The sequence below is a fragment of the Chiloscyllium punctatum genome, chromosome 20, assembly GCF_047496795.1.
Source record: "Chiloscyllium punctatum isolate Juve2018m chromosome 20, sChiPun1.3, whole genome shotgun sequence".
Lineage (NCBI taxonomy): Eukaryota > Metazoa > Chordata > Chondrichthyes > Orectolobiformes > Hemiscylliidae > Chiloscyllium > Chiloscyllium punctatum.
Window position 1 is genome coordinate 86,389,707 of NC_092758.1, and position 20,775 is coordinate 86,410,481.

General features: G+C 44.6%; 1 protein-coding gene across 2 annotated transcripts in view; it reads right to left on the reverse strand.

Moving 5' to 3' along the window:
- The window catches only part of LOC140492241 (slit homolog 3 protein-like), a 670,939-nt gene that overhangs the window by 131,037 nt on the left and 519,127 nt on the right, over positions 1 to 20,775 (reverse strand). For both annotated transcript variants that reach the window (XM_072591156.1, XM_072591157.1), the window contains 3 exons: positions 19,222 to 19,293; positions 14,809 to 14,952; positions 9,625 to 9,788 (listed from right to left, as the gene is read on the reverse strand). In XM_072591156.1, the coding sequence (XP_072447257.1) occupies positions 9,625 to 9,788; positions 14,809 to 14,952; positions 19,222 to 19,293 (380 nt within the window). The remainder of the gene's footprint in view (positions 1 to 9,624; positions 9,789 to 14,808; positions 14,953 to 19,221; positions 19,294 to 20,775) is intronic.

Consider the following 20,775-nt stretch of genomic DNA (forward strand, 5'->3'; position numbering starts at 1 on the left):
ATCAAAGGTATGGAGTTCAAAACAGAAAGAAAAAAATTTGGTCAGTTTTAAATGTTGTTTTAAAGGGAAGTGGAGAGGGAGAAGAGTTGCAGTGGGAAATCTAGGAAGTTTTAGTTGGATGTTGATACCAATGGTGAAGCAAAGAGGTTAGAATCTGAAGAACAGTATGCACAGCGACACATTGTCAAACTAGAGGATGCTTCAGAGGTTTTAATATTATCCTGGAGGATTTTAAATTAAATGGAAATGTATAAAATCAGCTTGCCACATGTCGCTGCGTGAATAGCTCAATAATTGACTTCATTGCATAACATGCTACTGAACAATAAAGATCAGAGGGGTCCCCATTCCCTAATAACTTAATGTCATTTGGAGATGCCAAATGTTTGTGGATTTGGGAACAGAAAATATTTGGTATGACTTCAGTTCTCGATTGTTCTCCAGTGACCCCCTGACAAAAGAATATGTCCATTGATCCTAATTTGGAAGAAGCAGAGGGTCGCAATGGTGTAAATGTACTCTGGCTGGGGGATTTCAATGTCCACCACCAAGAGGGGTGCTGCTGCTACTGACCGGGTTGGTCGGGTCCTTAAGGACAGAACTGCTAGACTGGGTCTGCAGCAGATGGGAAAACATATTTGGCCTCATCCTTACCAATCTGCCGGGTGCAGATGCATCTGTCCATGACAGTATCGGTAAGAGTGACCACCCATACAGTTCTTGTAGAGACAAAGTCCTACTTTCACTTTGAGAACAACTTCCATCATGCTGTGTGCCACTATCACTGTGCTAAATGGGACAGACTTTGAACAGACTAGCAACTCAAGACTGGGCATCTATGACGTGCTGTGAGCCATCAACAGCAGCAGAACTGTACTCCAGCACAATCTGTAACTCATGGCCCAGCATATCCTCCACTCAACCATGACCATCAAGCCAGGGGATCAACCCTTGTTCAATGGAGGGTGCAGGAGAGAATGCCGGGAGCAGCACCAGGCTTACCTGAAGATGAGGTGTCAACCCGGTGAAGGACTACTTGCATGTCAAACAGCATAAGCGGCAAGTGATAGACAGAGCTAAGCAATCCCGCAATCAATTGATCAGATCTAAGCTCTGCAGTCCTGCCACATTCAGTCAAGGACAGTGGTGGACAATTAAACAACTCAGCGGAGGAGGAGGCTCCACAAATATCCCCATCCTCCATGATGGGAGAGCCCAGCACATCAGTGCAAAAGATACGGCTGAAGCTTTCGTATCTAACTTCAGTCAGAAGTGCCAAGTGGATGATCCATCTCGGCCTCCTCCAGTGGTCCCCAGCAACACAGGTACCAGCCTTCAGCCAATTCAATTCACTCCACATGATAAAAAGAAACGGTTGGAGGCACTGGATACTTCAAAGGCTATGGGCCCTGATAACATTCCAGCAAAAAAACTGAAGATGTGTGCTCCAGAACTTGTCACTCTACGACAATGTAGAAAATTGCCCAGGTATGTCCTGTACACAGAAGATCAAATCCAAAGCAGCAAATTGCTAACCCATCAGTCTACCCTCAATCATCAGTAAAGTGATGGAAGGTGTCAATGACAGTACTCTCAAGCAGCACCTGCTCAGCAATAACCTGCTCAGTGACGCCCAGTTTGGGATCCCCAGGGCCACTCAGCTCCCGACCTCATTACAGGCTTGGTTCATACATGGACAAAAGAGCTGAATTCCAGAGGGGAATTCTGCAGTGAGTAACTCCTGACTCCCCAAAGCATGCCCATCATCTACAAGGCACAAGTCAGGAGTGCGATGGAATACCCCCCCAGCTTGCCTGGAATTGGCTGGAGAAGTGACAGCCCTTGACATCAAAGTTGCATTCAACTGAGTGTGGCATTAAGGAGTCCTAGCAAAACTGGAATCAATGGTTATTGGGGAGCAAACTCCCCGCTGGTTAGAGTCATACCTGGCACATAGGAAGATGGTTGTGGCTGTGGGAGATCAGTCATCTCAGCTCCAGGACATCTCTGCAGGAGTTCCTCAGGGTAGTGTCCTAGACCCAATCATCTTCAACTGCTTCATCAATGACCTTCCTTCCATCATAAGGTCAGATGTGGGGATGTTTGATGATTACATAATGTTCAGCATCATTCGTGACTCCTCAGATTCTGAAGCAGTCCATGTTCAAATGCAACAAGATCTGGACAATATCTAGGCTTGGGCTGACAAGTCACAAGTAACATTTCTGCCATGCAAATGCCAGGAAATGACCATCTCTAATCGAACCACTGCCTCATTGCATTTGATGGTGTTACCATCACTGAAGCCCCCACTATCAACATCCTTGGGCTTCCCATTGACCAGAAATTCAACTGGTCTTGACACAAAAAAACAATGGCTACAAAGATCTGAGGTTAGGAATTCTGCAGCGAGTAACTCACCTCCTGACTCCCCAAAGTATGCCCACCATCTACAAGGCACAAGTCATTACTCCCCACTTGCCTGGATGAGTGCAGTTCCAACAACACTCAAGGAGCTTGACAGCATTCAGAATAGAGTACATACTGATTGGCACCACATCCACAAGCATCCACTCCCTCAACCATCGATGCTCAGAAGTTGCAGAGTGCACTATCTACAAGATGCACTGCAGAAATTCAAAGATCCTTAGGTAGCAATTTTCAAACTCATGACCACTTCCAACTAGAAGGCCAAGGGCAGCAGACACATGGGAACATCATCACCTGCAGGTTCCCCTCCAAGCCACTCACCATCCTGACTTGGAAATATTTCTTCATTGTTGCTCGGTCAAAATCCTGGCATTCCCTCCTTAAGGGTATTGTGGGTCTACCTACAATTTGCGTTGTTAAGCCCCATAGCAATCTTCTCTGCTTCAGTAAGGTAATAATTTATTCTCCTAAACTCCATTGAGTATAGGCCCAACCTATTCACTCCCTTCTCATAAGACAGGGTCTAACCTGCAATCAGCTGAGTGAACCTTCTCTGGATGCCTTCAATGTCAGTCTATCTTCCCTCGTTAAGGGGACCAAAATTGTTCATGCAATTCCAGACTTGGTCTAACTATTGTTTTAGCAATTTATTCCAATCGCTTTGTAATAAAGGTCAACATTCCATTTGGCTGCCCCCGTACCTGCTAGCTTTTTGTAATTTATGTGCATGGACTCCAAAATCCCTCTGCATCCCAATGCTTTCTGCATTGAAATAATTTTCAGCTTTCTGATTATTCTTGCCAAAGTGTATAACCTCACCTGCTACCACATTATACTGTGAAGTGGGAGTTGACACGGGGCATTCTGACATGGGGCACACAGACACAAGATGGCCGCTGAGCCAAAAGTGGGTCACTTAGCACACAAGATGGCCGCTGAGCCAGCACAGGGAAAAGTGCAGTGAAGCATACACAGATACAGCCTGAGGCCAACAGGATACCAGCACAATAGACACAGAACATAGATAATTACTTTAAGGTGGGCGGGAGAGAGAATACACATCAGTAACATCTACTGCCCGCCGAAGTCTCTGAGTCCAGCCACCACCTTCAATAGAAATGTTAACTACCTGAGATTGCTTATATACAAGTGTTATTACCTTAGCTTCGCAGTAATGGAAAACAATCTTCCTTCTCAAGAAGAACGATCACGACCAATTACTGCAGCAATGGACTTCTGTGTAGCTGCTGAAACTGAAAATGACTCTGTAACATTCCTCTGAAACTGAAAATGACTCTGTAACATTCTTCTGAAACTGACAATGACTCTGTAACATTCCTCTGAAACTGACAATGACTCTGTAATGTTTTCTGTGAACAAACCATGCTGCACAAAGACTCGAAAGCTGGACCATTATACCATGAAATGTATAAAGTATTGTGACACATGCTCCAAGGGGGAGAGAAGGCTCACAGCTGAAAGCCATGCTGCCGCACGTCTCTCTCTTTCTCCCCGGAGCTCTGGTTTCCTTGTACAATAAACTCTGTCGCTGAATCCTGATTATGATGCCGAGACTAGTGATTTTCCCCATAATAATCATCTGTCAAGTCTTTGCCCTCTCATTTATTCTGTCTCTAACCTCTTCGGCCGAACAAACCCACACCAACCCTCCGAACAGTATCCCACCCAAATCCATTCCCCTACCCTATTGCTCTACATTTACCCCTGACTAATGCACCTAACCTACACATCCCTGAACACTACTGGCAATTTCCCATTGCCAATCCACCATTACCTGCACATCTTTGGACAATGGGAGGTAACAGGAGCACCCAGAGGAAACCCACGCAGACACTGAGGACATGCCAACTCCACACAGACAGTCACCTGAGGCTGGAATCGAACCTGAATCCACAGCGCTGTGAAGCAGTGGCGCTAACCACTGAGTCACCATGCCACCCTGGGCACCTGAAGAAAACTCACACAGAAGTGGGGAGAATGTGCAAAGTCCACTGTCAAGACTATGATGTTGATTGCCTTGTTTTATGAAGTTAAAATGTGGACCTTCAGAAACTAGGGCATCCAATTTGTTTTATCTTGTATTTTAAATCAAACCGCTACCTGCACATTGAGATACGGCATTATCTTGAGCAGATTGATTGCACATACACTGTCCCCGAGGCTTCTAGTTTCCTATTTCTACGTAAAGCTTGTGAACTCCTTTTATCATGTAATATTCTGTGATTTACATCTGCACAGAGATGCTTCTTGAAGACAGCTCTCTGGTGTCTCGATCTCTCTCTACAGAAACACATTTGAGTTACATCTGCCTTGGAGTTGTCAGAGTCACATGATCAGATACATTGTCACGTCCAACATATATCCTATTATACCACACAAGGACTCAAAAAGTTGTGGAATGTGGTTCCTGAGAAAACAGAGGGTGTCAGTTGAAGAGAACACAAGAACAATTCAGAAGTTCTCAGGATAATGGGCAAAGAAAGATTGTTGGCGGATATTATCCAGAGGGGATGAGAAGCTTGCAGTGATTGTATTCTAAGGCATGAGAACTTGTCAAATGAAGATTTAATTGGATGTGGAAGAAGAGGGAGAAAATACTTCTGATGCTGAACCACATGAAACTGAGCAAGTGAAGAGCAAACTGCAAAATTAAGGATGAACAGAAGACCAAACCTCAGGCAGGGCTCCTATCATCTACTGGTGTAACAACAAAAATTGCTGGAAAAGCTTAGCAGGTCTGGCAGCATCTGTGGACAGAAAGCAGAGTTAACATTTTGGGTCCAATGCCCCTTCCTCAGAACTGCTGATAGCTAGGGCCATTGCCTGTCCTCAATGCATTCTGCTATAACAATGAAGGATTCGGTTTGGTCATGCGTAAAATCTGTTTGTTGCAGTTTGTAGGAACTTCTTAAATAAATCTAAAATAGAGTTAGCTCAAATCGCTCAGTATTTGTTGATAATAAAATAAATCTTTTCACATGTAGTCTGTTCCCAGCTAATTTGTGGACACACGAGAATCATTAGACCCACGATTTGTTACGACCAGTCCAGTTGCTGTTTTACAGAGAAAACAAGTAGCTATTTTATGAGAAAAATAAAAATGCGGGATTTCCTACTTGCTGTGAATCTGAAAGAATCCTCAAATTTTAAGTTCCAAATCTGATTCACGATCAAGAGCTTCCCAGAAACAAAAACAGAAATGGCTGGAAAAACTCAGCAGGTCTGGCAGCATCCGTAGAGAGGAATCAAAGTTAATGCTCCAGGTCCCATTCTAAGGAAGGGTCACTGGGCATTAAACGTTAACTGGATTAGTGGTGCTGGAAGAGCGCAGCAGTTCAGGCAGCATCCTCTTTGGATGCTGCCTGAACTGCTGTGCTCTTCCAGCACCACTAATCCAGAATCTGGTTTCCAGCATCTGCAGTCATTGTTTTTACCTCGTTGATTAAACGTTAACTCCGATTTCTCTCTGCGGATGCTGCCAGACCTGCTGAGCTCTTCCAGCAATCTCTGCTGTTGCTTCTGATTTACAGCATCTGCAGTTTTTTCGGTTTTTATTATAGAGTTTCCCAGGTTGTTTGCACGCTCGATGTGGAAGGAAACGCTGCTGCAAACATCATTGTAACACCATAGAAGACTGACATACAGCCATACAGACATATTAACTCACTTGGTTTGTTTAGCAACTGTCAAGGATGCACACTAAAAAGGAACATCTATTAAACCTACAAATGGCACGTCATTTATTTACAGAACTCTATTCCTGTATTTCAGTCAACTAAACGCGTAAAGTTTCTCCACAAATCTTTTGAATGAACACACTTATGAATGAACTGATAGTGGGACTGTAGCAGGACAGACAATTCAATGCATTTAGCAGAAGGCTACAATGACATAATGGATTGGGAATGTGCCTCACTCTTAATCATTGAAACAGTCGCTTTCACAGCGCTATGAAAAATTTAAAATGTCTATTTTTACTTTCTCGAAGAATGGCCTGTTTTTCTCAATCGTTGGAAGGATGCATCCTGACTGCTGCACTAATATCACTTCAAAGAATGCTACCCAGCCTTATAGAAATAGCTTGCTTAATAACAATCAGTTTGACTGGCCCACCAAAGCACTAAGTCATCATTCTCTGATTACTTTCTATCACAGATTATAAATATCGCACTTTGACAACCTGTTAAGACGGTTTCTGTGGTTCTGAAACCCTTTCTCATGAATGGTAGCAGCAACATAACAGCAGCCTCACTTCGAAAGATTCCACATGTAGAATCATAGGGTCACAGAATCTCTTCAGTGCAGAAGCAGGCCATTCGGCCCAATGAGTCCACACCGACCCTCCAAGAGCAGCCCAATGAGAACCCAACCCAATTACTGCATCTGTCTAACCCTGCATTTCTCTTGGCCAATCAACACTATGGGACAATTTAGCATGGCCAATCCACCTAAGCTGCAGAGGTTCTGGTCACCCGGTCATAGGAAGGATATTATTAAGCTGGAGAGCGTTCAGAAGAGATTTACCAGGATGTTACTGGATATGGAAGGCTTGAGCTTATAAAGAAAGTTTGAAAAGCTGGTTCTTTTTCCAGAGGGGCATAGGAAGTTGAGGTTTATAAAATCACGAGGGGTATAGATAGAGTTAATGGTAGTTGGCTTTCCTCTAGGGTGGGATTTCAAGACTAGGGGGCACATTTTTAAGGTCAGAGGAGAGAGATTTAAAAAATACATGAGGGGCAAATTGTTTACACAAAGGGTGGTTCGTGTGTGGAATGAACTTCCTGAGGAAGTGGTGGATGTGGGTACAATTACAATGTTTCAAATATATTTGATTAAGAACATGGATCAGAAAGGTTTGGAGGGATCTATAGGTCAGGAGCAAGCAGGTGGGACTAGTTTAGTTTGGGAACATGGTCAGCATGGACTGGTTGGACCGAAGGGTCTGTTTTCATGCTGTAGGACTCTATGACCCTAACTTTAAAATGCGTTGCTGGAAAAGCGCAGCAGGTCAGGCAGCATCAAAGGAGTAGGAGAATCGACGTTTCGGGCATAAGCCCTTCTTTAGGAATGAGGAAGGGCTTATGCCTGAAACGTCGATTCTCCTGCTCCTTTGATGCTACCTGACCTGCTGCGCTTTTCCAGCAACACATTTTTAAGCTATGATCTCCAGCATCTGCAGTCCTCTCTTTCTCCTCTATGGCCCTAACCCTGAACACCATGGGCCATTTAGCATGGCCAATCCACCGAATGCATAAGACCCCATGACCATAAGACACAGGAGCAGAAATCAGGCCATTCGACCCATTGAGTTTGGCCCACCATTCAATTATGGCTGATAGGTTTTTCATTTTCCATTTTCCCACTTTCTCCCCATAATCTTTGATCCCCTTGACAATCAAGAACTTGTCTAACCTATCCATGTGCTGTAAATAATACTCAATGACCTGGCCTCTCCAGCCTTCTGCAGCAATGAATTGGTCGGTTGGTGAGAGATGCAAGTGTCCTCATTCATCTGAGTGACCATTAGAAGAAGAGGAACCCCCTTACAATGAGCAGTATACTCCCAGTGGCTATATTAACTTTGTGCTTTTGGCTGCCTTTGCATTACCTGGACTTCAAGAAAACTTGGGGTATAATCGGGGCTCGATATAAAGGTTTTGTCTCTGAATATCAGCTGCTACACTAAAACAGCAACTATACTTTCGAAGTATGTTAATGGCTGTAAAGTATCTTCGCTGTCGATGAGATTGTGAAAGACGCCAGTCTGTCATATTGCTGGCAGAAAGCAAGTTGAAGACAATAGAACACTCCCATGAATTATTCTTGAATGGGCGAGCTGGTCAGGTACTTTCATCCAAGCTAAGAGCATTCCTGTTGATCTATGAGGGTTTCAAGGCATTTTATTGTTTTGTCTTTGTGTCAGGGACAGCCGGATTTATCTGCCTGTTGTTGTTTGACATGAGCTCCAGCTAATTACATTTCCCAGTAGGTACACTCCATGATATCAATACCCTTCACTACTTAATCAAACCTATTGCCAACAGTGGTCAAAACAGAGAACCAACAGAAGGTTGTCAAATTAATCATCATTCTTTAATACAGTCTCGTTCACCAAAAGCATACTGATTATAAAGATGAAAAAAGCAAAGATACCATCTTAAGAGTGGATTCTTTCAATAAATCAGTTAACCTCATTTATCAGTGTCTGCCCATCCTGCCTTTCTTCTTGCTAATGTAATAACATTTTCTGGATTTAATTTACAAAGATGGCCCTGTTTCCTAATTACTGCTGTCCCAGACAGTAAAATTTAATTTCAGCAGCCTTACTTTTTGATACATATGTTTTCCAAACACATAAATTTGTGCTCTCGGTGAAAGTGATGGCACACCATGGAAAAGGTGAGCTTGTCAAAGATCATTGGAAATGACAAAAGACCAAGAGAGATGTACAGCACAGGAACAGGCCCTTCGGCCCTCCAAGCCTGCGTCGACCAATCATGCCCTAACTATACTGAGAAAACAAACCATCGGCCCTTGGTTCCAAGGTGCATGCTTCCACCACCTCTTCTGGTAGTGCGTTTCGTGCTCTTACCACGCTCTGTGTGAAAAACTTCCCTCACACATCTCCCTTAAACTTTCCCCCTCTAACCTTGAACCTGTGCCCCCTTGTAACTGAAACCTCAACCCTGGGGAAAATACCTCTGACTATCCACTCTATCCATACCTCTCGGCCGCCATCTTTCCAGTGAAAACAATTCTAGTCTTTTCAACCTTTCCTCAGAGCCAATGCCCTTGGGACCAGGCAATATCCTGGTGCACCTTCTCTGCACTTTCTCCAAAACTTCCACGTCTTTCTGTTAGTGTGGCGACAAAAGCTGCACACAAGACTCCTGATGCGGCTTAACGAGGGGTTTGTATCACTGCAACATGGTTTGCAAACTCTTGCACTCCATGCCCCAGCCGGTGAAGACAAGCACACTATATGCCTTCTTAATCTCGCAGTAGGTTTCGGCAATCCCTGTTCCTGACTGTGTCCTGTCAGTCCAAAGGGACTAAACCCACACTCCATTCTCACCAGCAATTCAATTGCCTTTCTGAGCAAGAGGCACCCCCCCCCTCAACCCCCACCAAGTTCAACTGGATCCACAGCTCATGCCTCAGAATGCACTGTACCTGAACATCGGAACTTCTTGGCCTTGATCTGGTTGATCCGTTTGTTGGCCAGTCGGCGTGGGCTGGTGCAGCGGGCACCGCTGGTCTCAATCGGATTGTTGTGGAGGTAGTCAGCTAGCCACCTCAGATGGCAGTCGCACACAAAAGGATTCTGGGCCAAGTGGCTGAGTTTAAACATTTTGTCATAGAGAGAGAGAGAGAGAGAGAGAGATAGAAAAGGACAAATAACTTCAAAACCAAAGAATTAAGACACTGCAACATTCCATATATTAGCTGTCAATAGTTAACCAGATTGCAAGACAAGTCTATCCATTTAGAGACGATGGCACTATCACAGATCATCTTCGGAAGTATATTTTCCCTGGAATGTCCGAGGCTTGGTAATTCGACAATTCTGCAATGATGCATTTTGTGTTATTGAAGGTGCCACATGAAAAAAAACAAATTATTTATGGGACAACAAAAAACAATGTAGAAGCCTTGTAGAAAAGACATTGGTTAGGCCACTTTGAGTCACAGAGTCATAGAGGTGTTCAGCATGGAAACAGACCCTTACTTGTCCATGCCAACCAGATGACCTAAATAAATCTAGTCCAGTTTGCCAGCACTTAGCCCATTTCCCTCTAAACCCTTCCTATTCTGTCCAGACTCCTTTTGAAAATTGTGATTGTTCCAGCCTCCACCACTTCCTCTGGCCGCTCATTCCATACACACACCACTTTTGGAATACTGCATTTAGTTCTGGTCTCCCTGCTATAGGGCAGATGTTGTGAAACTTGAAAGGGTTCAGAAAAGATTTATAAGGGCGTTGCCAGGGTTGGAGGGTTTGAGTTATAGGGAGAATCTGAATAGGCTGGGGCTGTTTTCCCTGGAGTGTCGGAAGGTGACCTTACAGATGTTTATGAAATCATGAGGGACGTGGATAGGATAAATAACCAAGGTCTTTTCCCCAGGGCAGGGGAGTCCAAAACTAGAGGGCATAGGTTTAAGGTGAGAGGGAAAAGATTTAAAAGGGACCTAAGGGGCCACAGAGTGTGGTGTGTGTGTGGAATGAGCTGTCAGAGGAATGGTGGAGGCTGGTACAATTACAGCATTTAAAAGGCATCTGGATGGGTATATGAATAGGAAAGGTTTAGAGGCATATGGGCCAAATACTGACAAATGGGACTAGATTCATTTTGGATATCTGGTCAGCATGGACGAGTAGGGGTCTATTTCCGTGCTAAACATCTCTATGACTTAATTCTATATTTTAAAAAAAATGTTCAAGTATTTAAGCGTCTTGGTAAACTGGCTGAACAGCAGGAGAAATACAGTCTGTAACTCAGGATGTCAGTTGGGAGGGCTTACTGAGTTTGGGAACCTGGCTAACTTCACCTCGGGGAAAAAAAACTAGTCTAATGGTGGCTGTATAATCATTGTTGATTGTCAGAAAAACCCATCTGCTTCATCAGAGTCTTCTATGGGAGGAAATCTGCTATCCTTATCTGGTCTGGCCCACCCATGACTCCAGATCCATTGCATTGGAGTTGAATTTTAATTGCTGTTTGGGAAATTATTGATGGACAAAAATTGCTGGGCCAAACCAGTGCCAAGTGCACACCGTGAATGGATAATAAGAGAGAGGTATGGGTTACTGCAGCTGGAGTCATTGAAAAATAAAACGGAAATTTCCACTCATGAAAGGTTTTAAGTGTTGCACTGAGATCAGAGGTTAGAGGATAGTATGCAGATAATAAATAAAAATTAAACTCTTCTATGATTAGAATTTTAAAAATTGATTTGCAAATTAATCAAACCTTATTTTCATTCTAATAAGTCACAGACAAAATCTGATTATTATGTAATCATGCTCTGAATTAAAATTTGGTCTCATTGAAAGCCTACAGGTCAGAAGCAGGCCATTCAGCTCATCAAGTCCATATTAAAATCCTGAAAAGCATCCCACCCAGACTCACATCCCCACCCTATTCCTGCATTTCCCATAGCAAATCCACCTAGTTTTCACATACCTGGATACTGTGGGTCAATTCAGCATGGCCAATCCATCTAATCTGCACACCTTAAACTAGAGTATCCAGATGAAACCCACACAGACATGGGGAGAATGTGCAAACTCCACCCAACAGTCACCTGAGGCTGGAATCAAACCTGGGTCCCTCCCGCTGTGAGACAGCGTGCTAATCATTGAGCCACCATGGCTTCCACTGTGTTCCCATTTAACTTCAGCTTTCTAGTCAATGGAAGAAAGCAAACTAGGGATTTGAAAGGGCCGATTCCCACCATACTGTATAATAGAGTTTACGAAGGGATTATAAAGCCATTACAGCTGTATGAGGAACAAGATTGTGATGATATTCACAATGATGGTAACATTGAGTTACACAATGTAACTCAAAAGCCATTCAGTGTTGATTAACCAAGCAATCCCAGAGTCGAAGGCAATACGTAATGAGACTGAGTGCTTCCTAAAACTGAGGTGCACACAATTTAAAACTTCCCCACTGAGACTGAAAGATTTTTATTAGGCAAGGTCACTTGGGGTTACATTACCAACCTAGAGTCGCAGGTAGATAGGATAGTGAAGAAGGCGTTTGGTATGCTTTCCTTTATTGGTCAGAGTATTGAGTACAGGAGTTGGGAGGTCATGTTGCGGCTGTACAGGACATTGGTTAGGCCACTGTTGGAATATTGCGTGCAATTCTGGTCTCCTTCCTATCGGAAAGATGTTGTGAAACTTGAAAGGGTTCAGAAAAAACTTACAATTATGTTGCCAGGGTTGGAGGGTTTGAGCTATAGGGAGAGATTGAATAGGCTAAGGCTGTTTTCCCTGGAGCGTTGGAGGTAGAGGGGTGACCTTATAGGCGATTATAAAATCATGAGGGGCATGGATAGGATAAATAGACAAAGTCTTTTCCCTGGGGTGGGGGAGTCCAGAATGAGAGGTTTAGGGTGAGAGGGGAAAGATATGAAAGAGACCTATGGGGCAACTTTTTCACTCAGAGGGTGGTACGTGTATAGAATGAGCTGCCAGAGGAAGTGGTGGAGGCTGGTACAATTGCAACATTTCAAAGGCATCTGGATGGGTATATGAATAGGAAGGGCTTAGAGGGATATGGGCCAAGTGCTGGCAGGTGGAACTAGATTGGGTTGGGATATCTGGTTGGCATGGACGGGTTGGACCGAAGGGTCTGTTTCCATGCTGTACATCTCTATGACTCTATGAGTCTAGTTAAATGGAGGAAGGTTGCAAGCTAATTATTATCTCATTGAATGGCAGAAGAAATTCAAGGGGGCTGAATGACCTACGCCCCTATTCCATAACCTGATCCTAATCCTAGCCTTTGGGCTAGAATCAGCGCTGATATAGTTCACAGAGATTATCACCAGAAAGTTAGTTTGTGGATAACAGATGAAACAACAAGTAAATTAAACCATCTATTTCAAAATCTATTTCACACAAAGCATAATTTTGATGGCCAATTGTCAAGACTATATCTACCCTGTGTCAGAAAATAAAATCAGCACCGCAGTGCAACGATAGTATGTTGTGAGGTGTCTGTATCCTGATCTTGCACCAGTAACAGGGTTAGCTGCTAAGAAACTTCACAAGTAACTTTGATTCAGACAATAGTGAGGACAGTGGGACACAGTGAGTTTCAGTCACTCAGACAGTGAGGACAGTGGGACACAGTGAGTTTCAGTCACTCAGATAGTGAGGACAGTGGGACACAGTGAGTTTCAGTCACTCAGACAGTGAGGACAGTGGGACCCAGTGAGTTTCAGTCACTCAGACAGTGAGGACAGTGGGACACAGTGAGTTTCAGTCACTCAGACAGTGAGGACAGTGGGACACAGTGTGTGTCAGGCAATCAGATAGTGAGGACAGTGGGACACAGTGAGTTTCAGTCACTCAGATAGTGAGGACAGTGGGACACAGTGTGTGTCAGGCACTCAGACAGTGAGGACAGTGGGACACAGTGAGTTTCAGTCACTCAGATAGTGAGGACAGTGGGACACAGTGTGTGTCAGGCACTCAGACAGTTCACATTACCAACAGAAATTGTTCCCAGCTTTACTTGCTGGGCTTCTCCAAAATGTTTTGGACTGGATTGTTATCTAATGATTTCTCCAAGTGTAATCACTTTCACTCCTGAAATGTAATGTGATTTTTAAAAAATTTGGTTGGTCTTTAAATCATGACAACTACAGCCAGCCTTAAGTTTATCTTCTCCTTTTTCACTCAACCGGGTGTAAAACCATAGGAAGAGAAATTCGGCCATTCAGCCCATCGAGTTTGCTCCGCCATTTGATCATGGCTGATAGGTTTTCCAATCTCATTTTCCCGCTTCCTCCCTGTAACCTTTGATCCCATTGGCAATCAGGAATCTATCTATCTCTGTTTTAAGCATATTCAATGACCTGTCCTCCACAGCCTTGTGTGGGAATGAATTCTACAGATTCACCACTCTCTGACTAAAGACGTTTCTCCTTGTCTACATTCTAAAGGGTCTGCCCTTTGCTCTGAGGCTGTGCCATCGGGTCCTCATCTCTCCTGCCAGTGGAAACATCTTCCCAACATCCACTCTGTGTCCTCTGCTGTACCTGACCTCGCCACAGAATGCGCCAGTACCCACCTCAAACGTGAGCACTGAGAGCAATGTGAAATTACATCTCTTTCTGCTACTTGGCACCTTTCTCACTGCCCGGTCAGACTGGGACATGAGTGAAGGAGAAAAGACAAACAGAAAAGACTATGCAGCTGCAAAGGCACATGCCAGTGCACCATGATGCTGACATATGCCCTGGATTCTTGCAATGAGAACTTCAGCCTGCTAAAACCGTGAGGACCAGATCAGCAGGAAGTGTTTCATTTGCCTTTGAATGCTGCTGATTATTCTGAGCTGACCAAGTCTAATGCAGAATTGAAGAAACCCACAAGACATCGAGTGACTTAAAAACTGACTTCCTCTTGATCCACTGGTTTCCAATCCTGCCATTAAGACCCTTTATATAACTTTCTCAGTTTCCCCTCTTCTATAACCTTCCGAAGGAAAGGAAGTGCTTCTGTGGTCTCCACTGAGTCTCTTATATATAATAACAGAAATGGCACTCAGTTGAATTCCTCTTTTAGCAAAGTCTCTAAAAACAGGAATGGAGTTCCCAATAAAACACAATACATACAGGGTTTGAATGGAACGGAGTGGTGTAAACAGTCCCTTCGTGATGGTCTGGAGCTTGTTGTCATACAATGAAAGGAGATTGAGGTTCTGCAAGTCCTGGAAGGTGTTCACACGCAAACAGTTAATCTTATTGGCATTTAGCAACCTGCAGAATGTGGAGAAAAATGGTCCAATTAGATTCCGTTCACTTCAGTATGGAGTCACTCAGACAGGCATCAGTGTCAGGTCAGCGCCATATAATACATTATCAGACTGCTGTCCAATCACATGTACCAATGGCTAGCATATCAACTAGAGTTGAACCTGAACTGTTCAGTCACATGTACACAAACTTTACGTAGACCACACTGCACTTGTAGTTTCAAATTACCTACACGGCGATTTGCTCTATCAGTGCTGAACCTCTACAGATATTAGCCCTCAACAAGTGTTTGACTCTCCCCCCACCTTACCCCACTTCCAGCTCAGCATTGTTGTCACAAACTGTCCTATCTGTCCATCTTCTTTCCCACCTATCTGCACTACCCACCCCTCTGACCTATGACCCTCACCTCCATCCACCTATCACACTCCCAATTCCCTTTCTCCCAGCCCCACCACCCCCCTCCCATTTATCTCTCCACCCCAAGGCTCCCAGCCTCATTCCTGATGAAGGGCTTTTGCCCGAAACATCGATTTTCCTGCTCCTCAGACGCTGCCTGACCTGCTGTGCTTTCCCAGTACCACACTCTTGACTCTGATAACTCCAGCTTGTGCAGTACACACCTTCGCCCAGTGTTTGACCTGTGCTGTCTAATCACCTGTAGAGGTATACTCTACGCAGAGCCTTTAGTGTCATAGCAAGCTACAGAATCACAGAAGAATTATTAGCAAAGTACAACCCTGAGCCGCATAAAGAGATATTAGGTCAGGTGATTGTTCAGAGAGAGGTTTTTTATGAAGTGTCTTTAAGGGGGAAATTATGGGGGAAAGGCAGACAGGTGAGGGAGGGTATTTGTCAGCTAAGAATCCAGGCAAATGCTCAGTCAATAGTGGTGCAGTGAGTAAAATTGGGCATGTGTAAGAGGCTAAAGACATCCTCTACTATGATTTTGCTATTAATAGGGTACCCACATTTGTGATACAAGGATATCATAGAAGCCCTACAGTGTGGAAGCAGGCCATTTGGCCCATCAGGTCCACACTGGTGTTCTGAAGAGCATCCCATCCCCTACCATATCCGTGTAACCCTGCATTTCCCACGGGTAATCCACCTAGTCTGCAACCTGAGAGAGATGGGGACCAGAAAAACATAGGGAGTGATGAGACTACACAGGGATTTGAAAACAAGCATAAAAATTTTAAACTTTGCCTGCCCTGGAGACAATGTAGGTCACAGAGCACAGAGATTATACTGGAATAGGAATCAGTGCAAATGGGCTCCTGTTCCTCAAGTGCTAGGCTTCTCCAACAGCAGGAAAGGAAAAGCAAATTTCAAAATTAAACAAAAGAGGTGAGTTTATCAGAGGAAGGCTGGGGATTCATGGCCATGTCGGCTGACAAAATGTAGCAATTTTACCTCAAAGTGGATTGCAGTCAGCGGACTAATTTATGAATGAAATTCAAGCTCTCCCCCTCAGGCAGTTCACTCATCCTGGTGCCAAATTAGGATTTGTTGGATGACATTGCAACAGACCCAATTCACTCCTCCTCTCAAGTATCAAGGTGTTAGTTTGAAGCTTATTTCTCCCCCCACCACCCCCCCCCCCCCCAACCACCAAAACGCATCTAATTGGTTTGCACAACATCCATACTTCTCAAATTCAAGCCAAGGTTGGGCTGGTTCAGGAGGAGCTTGGTGCTGGTTATGAACACTCACGTTGCTTTGCAATAGCTCTCTTGCAGATTCAAAAGCTGGTGGTGATCACTTTCGCAAAACTCTAGAGTCCACCAACAATTTGAGGAATGTAAATGATATTACTTCTCCACATTTAATGACAGGAATAAAGAACTTTCTATTCACAAGTTGAAGCTTCTCTACAGAAACATCTTTGCTGGATTGAAAATACTTGATTTTAGTTTTTAATGGAAACCACATGACCTCTGTCCCCAGATGGCTTTGCCCTGAATGCACTGGGGTGAAATATTAGTTTTGCATGCTAAATATGGGGGTGGCACAGTGGCTCAATGGCTAGCACTGCTACCTCACAGCACTCGGGTTCCAGGTTTGATTCCAGCCTCGGGTGACTGTCTGTGGGGAGTTTGCACGTTCTTCCAGTGTCTGCGTGGGTTTCCTCCGGGTGCTCCGGTTTCCTCCCACAGTCCAAAGATGTGCAAGTCAGGTGAATTGGCCATGTTAAATTGCCCGTAGTGTTAAGTGGGAAATGGGTCTGGGTGGGTTACTCTTCAGAGGGTCAGTTGGACTTGTTGGGCCGAAGGGCCTATTATCACACTGTAGGGAATCTAATCTAATCAAATAAAATTTGCCAATGATCACCAAGTTTTTGATGCACAATTTAGAATGTTGATTGATTGCATAAACTTTGAATTGTCTCTGCTTCAATTTTTCTTTCTCTAAAAGGGACAGTGTATAAGTCAGATAGGGACAGAAGAATGTCCTAATAGGGTTACATGAAGTAGTGAGGGTGGAGGCTGACATGGAGAATAAACCTCAACATAGTCTGAGAGCCTATATCTGTGCAATACATTCTTATGCAATTCAATATTAACCATTCACAATTCAATAACATTTTACCCGAAAAGCTTCCTGAGCCGACCCCTGCTCAGAACATTTTGTTCACATTGCCTGTGGATATAGCATTATAATAGGCAGCACACGGCCTCAAAGTCTCAATTCTCTTCCTCCAGTGAGGTTTGCCCCACTTGCTCTTGGATCTGTCACCAAACTGATCTATATACATTTTCAACGTTTACCAAGTAGATTTGGCAAAACGTTTTTGAGAAACCACCATCATTGTCCCTCAGAGGCAATGATGACTCTCTCCCACTCTCAGGATGAGTCTGTAGGTGGCTGTACAGACCAATGCAGCTACTGCAGGCTCTGTTACACTTGGGGGTGGCCATGGGAAGGTGGTGGATGGGGTGTTGGCGTGGCAGTGCGTTCCTGTCGCTGTTTCCCTCTAGTTTCCGCTTTCTCCCGATGGCAAGTGTGGAGGGGCTCCACACCTTACTGGATACTCCTCCTCCACTTTGGATGGTCTGGGGCTGGTGATTCCCAGGTGTCGGTGGGAATGCTGCACTTTCCCAGTGAGGCCTTGTGGGTATCGCTGAAGCACTTCCTCTCTCCCACCTGGGGCTGACCTGCCATTTCAGAGCTGGGAGGAGAGCACCTGCTTGGGGGGGGGGGGGGGGGGGGGGGGGGGTCTCGTGTCAATCATGGAGATGACATGCCCAGCCCATTGCAGCCAATCAAGATGGGTGTCAGTGCCTCAATGCTGGAGGTGTTGGCCTGATCGAGCACACTAATGTTGGTGTGTCTATCTTCCCAGCGGATTGGCAGGATATTGTCCAGGCAGCATTGGTGGGACTGCTCCAGTACCTTGAGGTCCCTGCTGTGGGCAGTTCACATCTCAGAGCCACATAGGAGGGTGGGAACCACCACAGCTCCTGTACACCACGAGCTTGGTGTCGGATCTGATGCTGTCCTCGAACGCCCTTTCCCTCAGGCCGCTGAAGACTGCACTAGCACACCGGGGGCAGTGCTGCATCTCTTCACCAATAGCTGCTTTGGCTGACAGGACACTCTCGAGGGATCGGAAATGGTCAACGTGCTGTAAGGCCTCCCTGTTGACCTTGATGTTCCAGGGCTCGCTCCACAATGCTAGGCCACGGTGGTGAATGACCTCCGTCTCCTGGATGGTCAGGGTGAGACCCAGGCTCTCAAATGCCTCCGTATGATGATGATCTGGAGTTTGTCCCCCTGTAATTGCACATACTCAAGCATCATCTCATTTTAAGAAATACTCCATCAATAGTGCCACCTCAGACTGCCTTCCACTTTCATGTGCCTCAAATTATTGCTCAAGCACAACTTTTGATTTGTATGTGAAAGACAAATGTTACGTTAAAAGGATGTGTGCTATAAAAAAACCAAACATAAGCTTCATTTGTTTTCAGATCTTCAATCAGACTATTTGACAACAATGCATTTTGATTTTTTTATGTCATTTAAGAAGTTTCAGTCCAGAATATATTAAATTTTATTCCTTTCATATGACTCAGATGGAGTCAAATTATACTGTTTGTTCCAACTGCAGGGCTAATCTGGAGCCATAACTTGGACAGCTGCATTTTAAAAGGATCATAACAATTTTGATTAAATAAATCATTTTGAACATGCAGCCATTTTCAGTAACCCTGACATTACAGTGACTGCTGTAGGTCATTTTAATTTTATGAATGGATTGCTACTCACAGCAGCTGAATCGATATCAGCCCATCAAACAGACCCTTGGGGATTTCAGTAATCTTGTTTCCATAGAGGACACTAAAAAACACAAGGAAGAAGACATCGCTGTTAGGTTTCGAGACTTCATCTCAGAACTGAGCTTCATGATCATTCCTGACTAGACACCAAAATTACGGATTACACAGTTCACAGAATCCCCACAGCGTGGAAATAGGCCGTTTGGCTCATCAAGTTCACCCTCCGAAAAGCAGCACACCCAGACATACTACCTACCCTGTTCCTGTAACCCTGCATTCCCTGTGGCTAACTCACCTAGTCTGTACATCCCGGGACATTATGGGGCAATTTAGCATGGCCAATTCACCCAACCTGCACATCTTTGGACCGTGGGAGGAAACCCACGCAGACACAGGGAGAATGTGCAAACTCCACCCAGACAGTCACTCGAGGCTGGAATCAAACCTGGGTCACTGGTGCTGTGAGGCAGCAGTATTAACCATTTTGTCCCCATGTTGCCCACTGTGTCTCCATTTGACTTCAGCGTTATAGTCAGTGAAAGGAAGAGAACTCCAGAGGAAACCCACGCAGACATGGGGAGAACGTGCAAATTCCACACAGACAGTCGCTCAAGGGTGGACTCGAACCCGGATCCCTAGCGCTGTGAGGTGTTAACCACTAAGCCACAATGATTGCTTTCGGCCTGATCACATCATGTCTTGGTGCAATCAATTTGCAGGCATGAGGCCAGCGAAGCTGTCTTGCAGCAACCCTCCCTGGCTCAAGTTGGAAGAGCTCCATTGATGCTGACACACTGAAATCTAAGTCACAACTATGTCCATCTGCAGAGTTCATTATCATCAATCAGAACTCATATTTAACCAGGGGCCACTGGTTTTCCATTTCCAAAGCTGGACTCAAGATACATGGAACACACTGTCAGAAAATTGTTTTTGAAACTTAAAAAGTTGCAATATCACCAGTGTGGGATGCATCAATAAGTAAAAGCAAAGTAATAGAGACATAGAGTCATAAAGTCCTACAGCGCAGAGACAGGCCCATTGGCCCAAACTGGTCCATGCCAACCAAAATGCCCATCCATGCTAACCCTATTTCCCTGCACTTGGGCCAAACCCTTCTAATCATTTCCTCTCCATGTATTTATCCAAATGCCTTTTAAATTTTGTTAATGTCCCCGCCTCAACCACTTCCACAGGCAGCTCATTCCATGTGAGTACCACCCTCTGTGTAAAAAAGTTGCCCCTCAGGTTCCCTTTAACCTTAAACTAATGCCCTCCAGTCCTCGATTCCCCACCCCTAGGGAAAAAGACTGAGTGCATTCACCCTATCCATACCTCTCATGATTTATACACCTCTATAAGGACACTCCTCAGTCTCCCACACTCTAAAGAAAAAAGTCCTAGCTTGTCCAACATCTCTCTATCACTCAGTCCGTTGAGTCCAGGCAACATCCTTGTAAAATGATGCAAATATATGTAAAATAAATTATTGTTAATACTCCTGGTCAGTGAGCTGGATTAAACGATGATTTCAGTTTTGGAG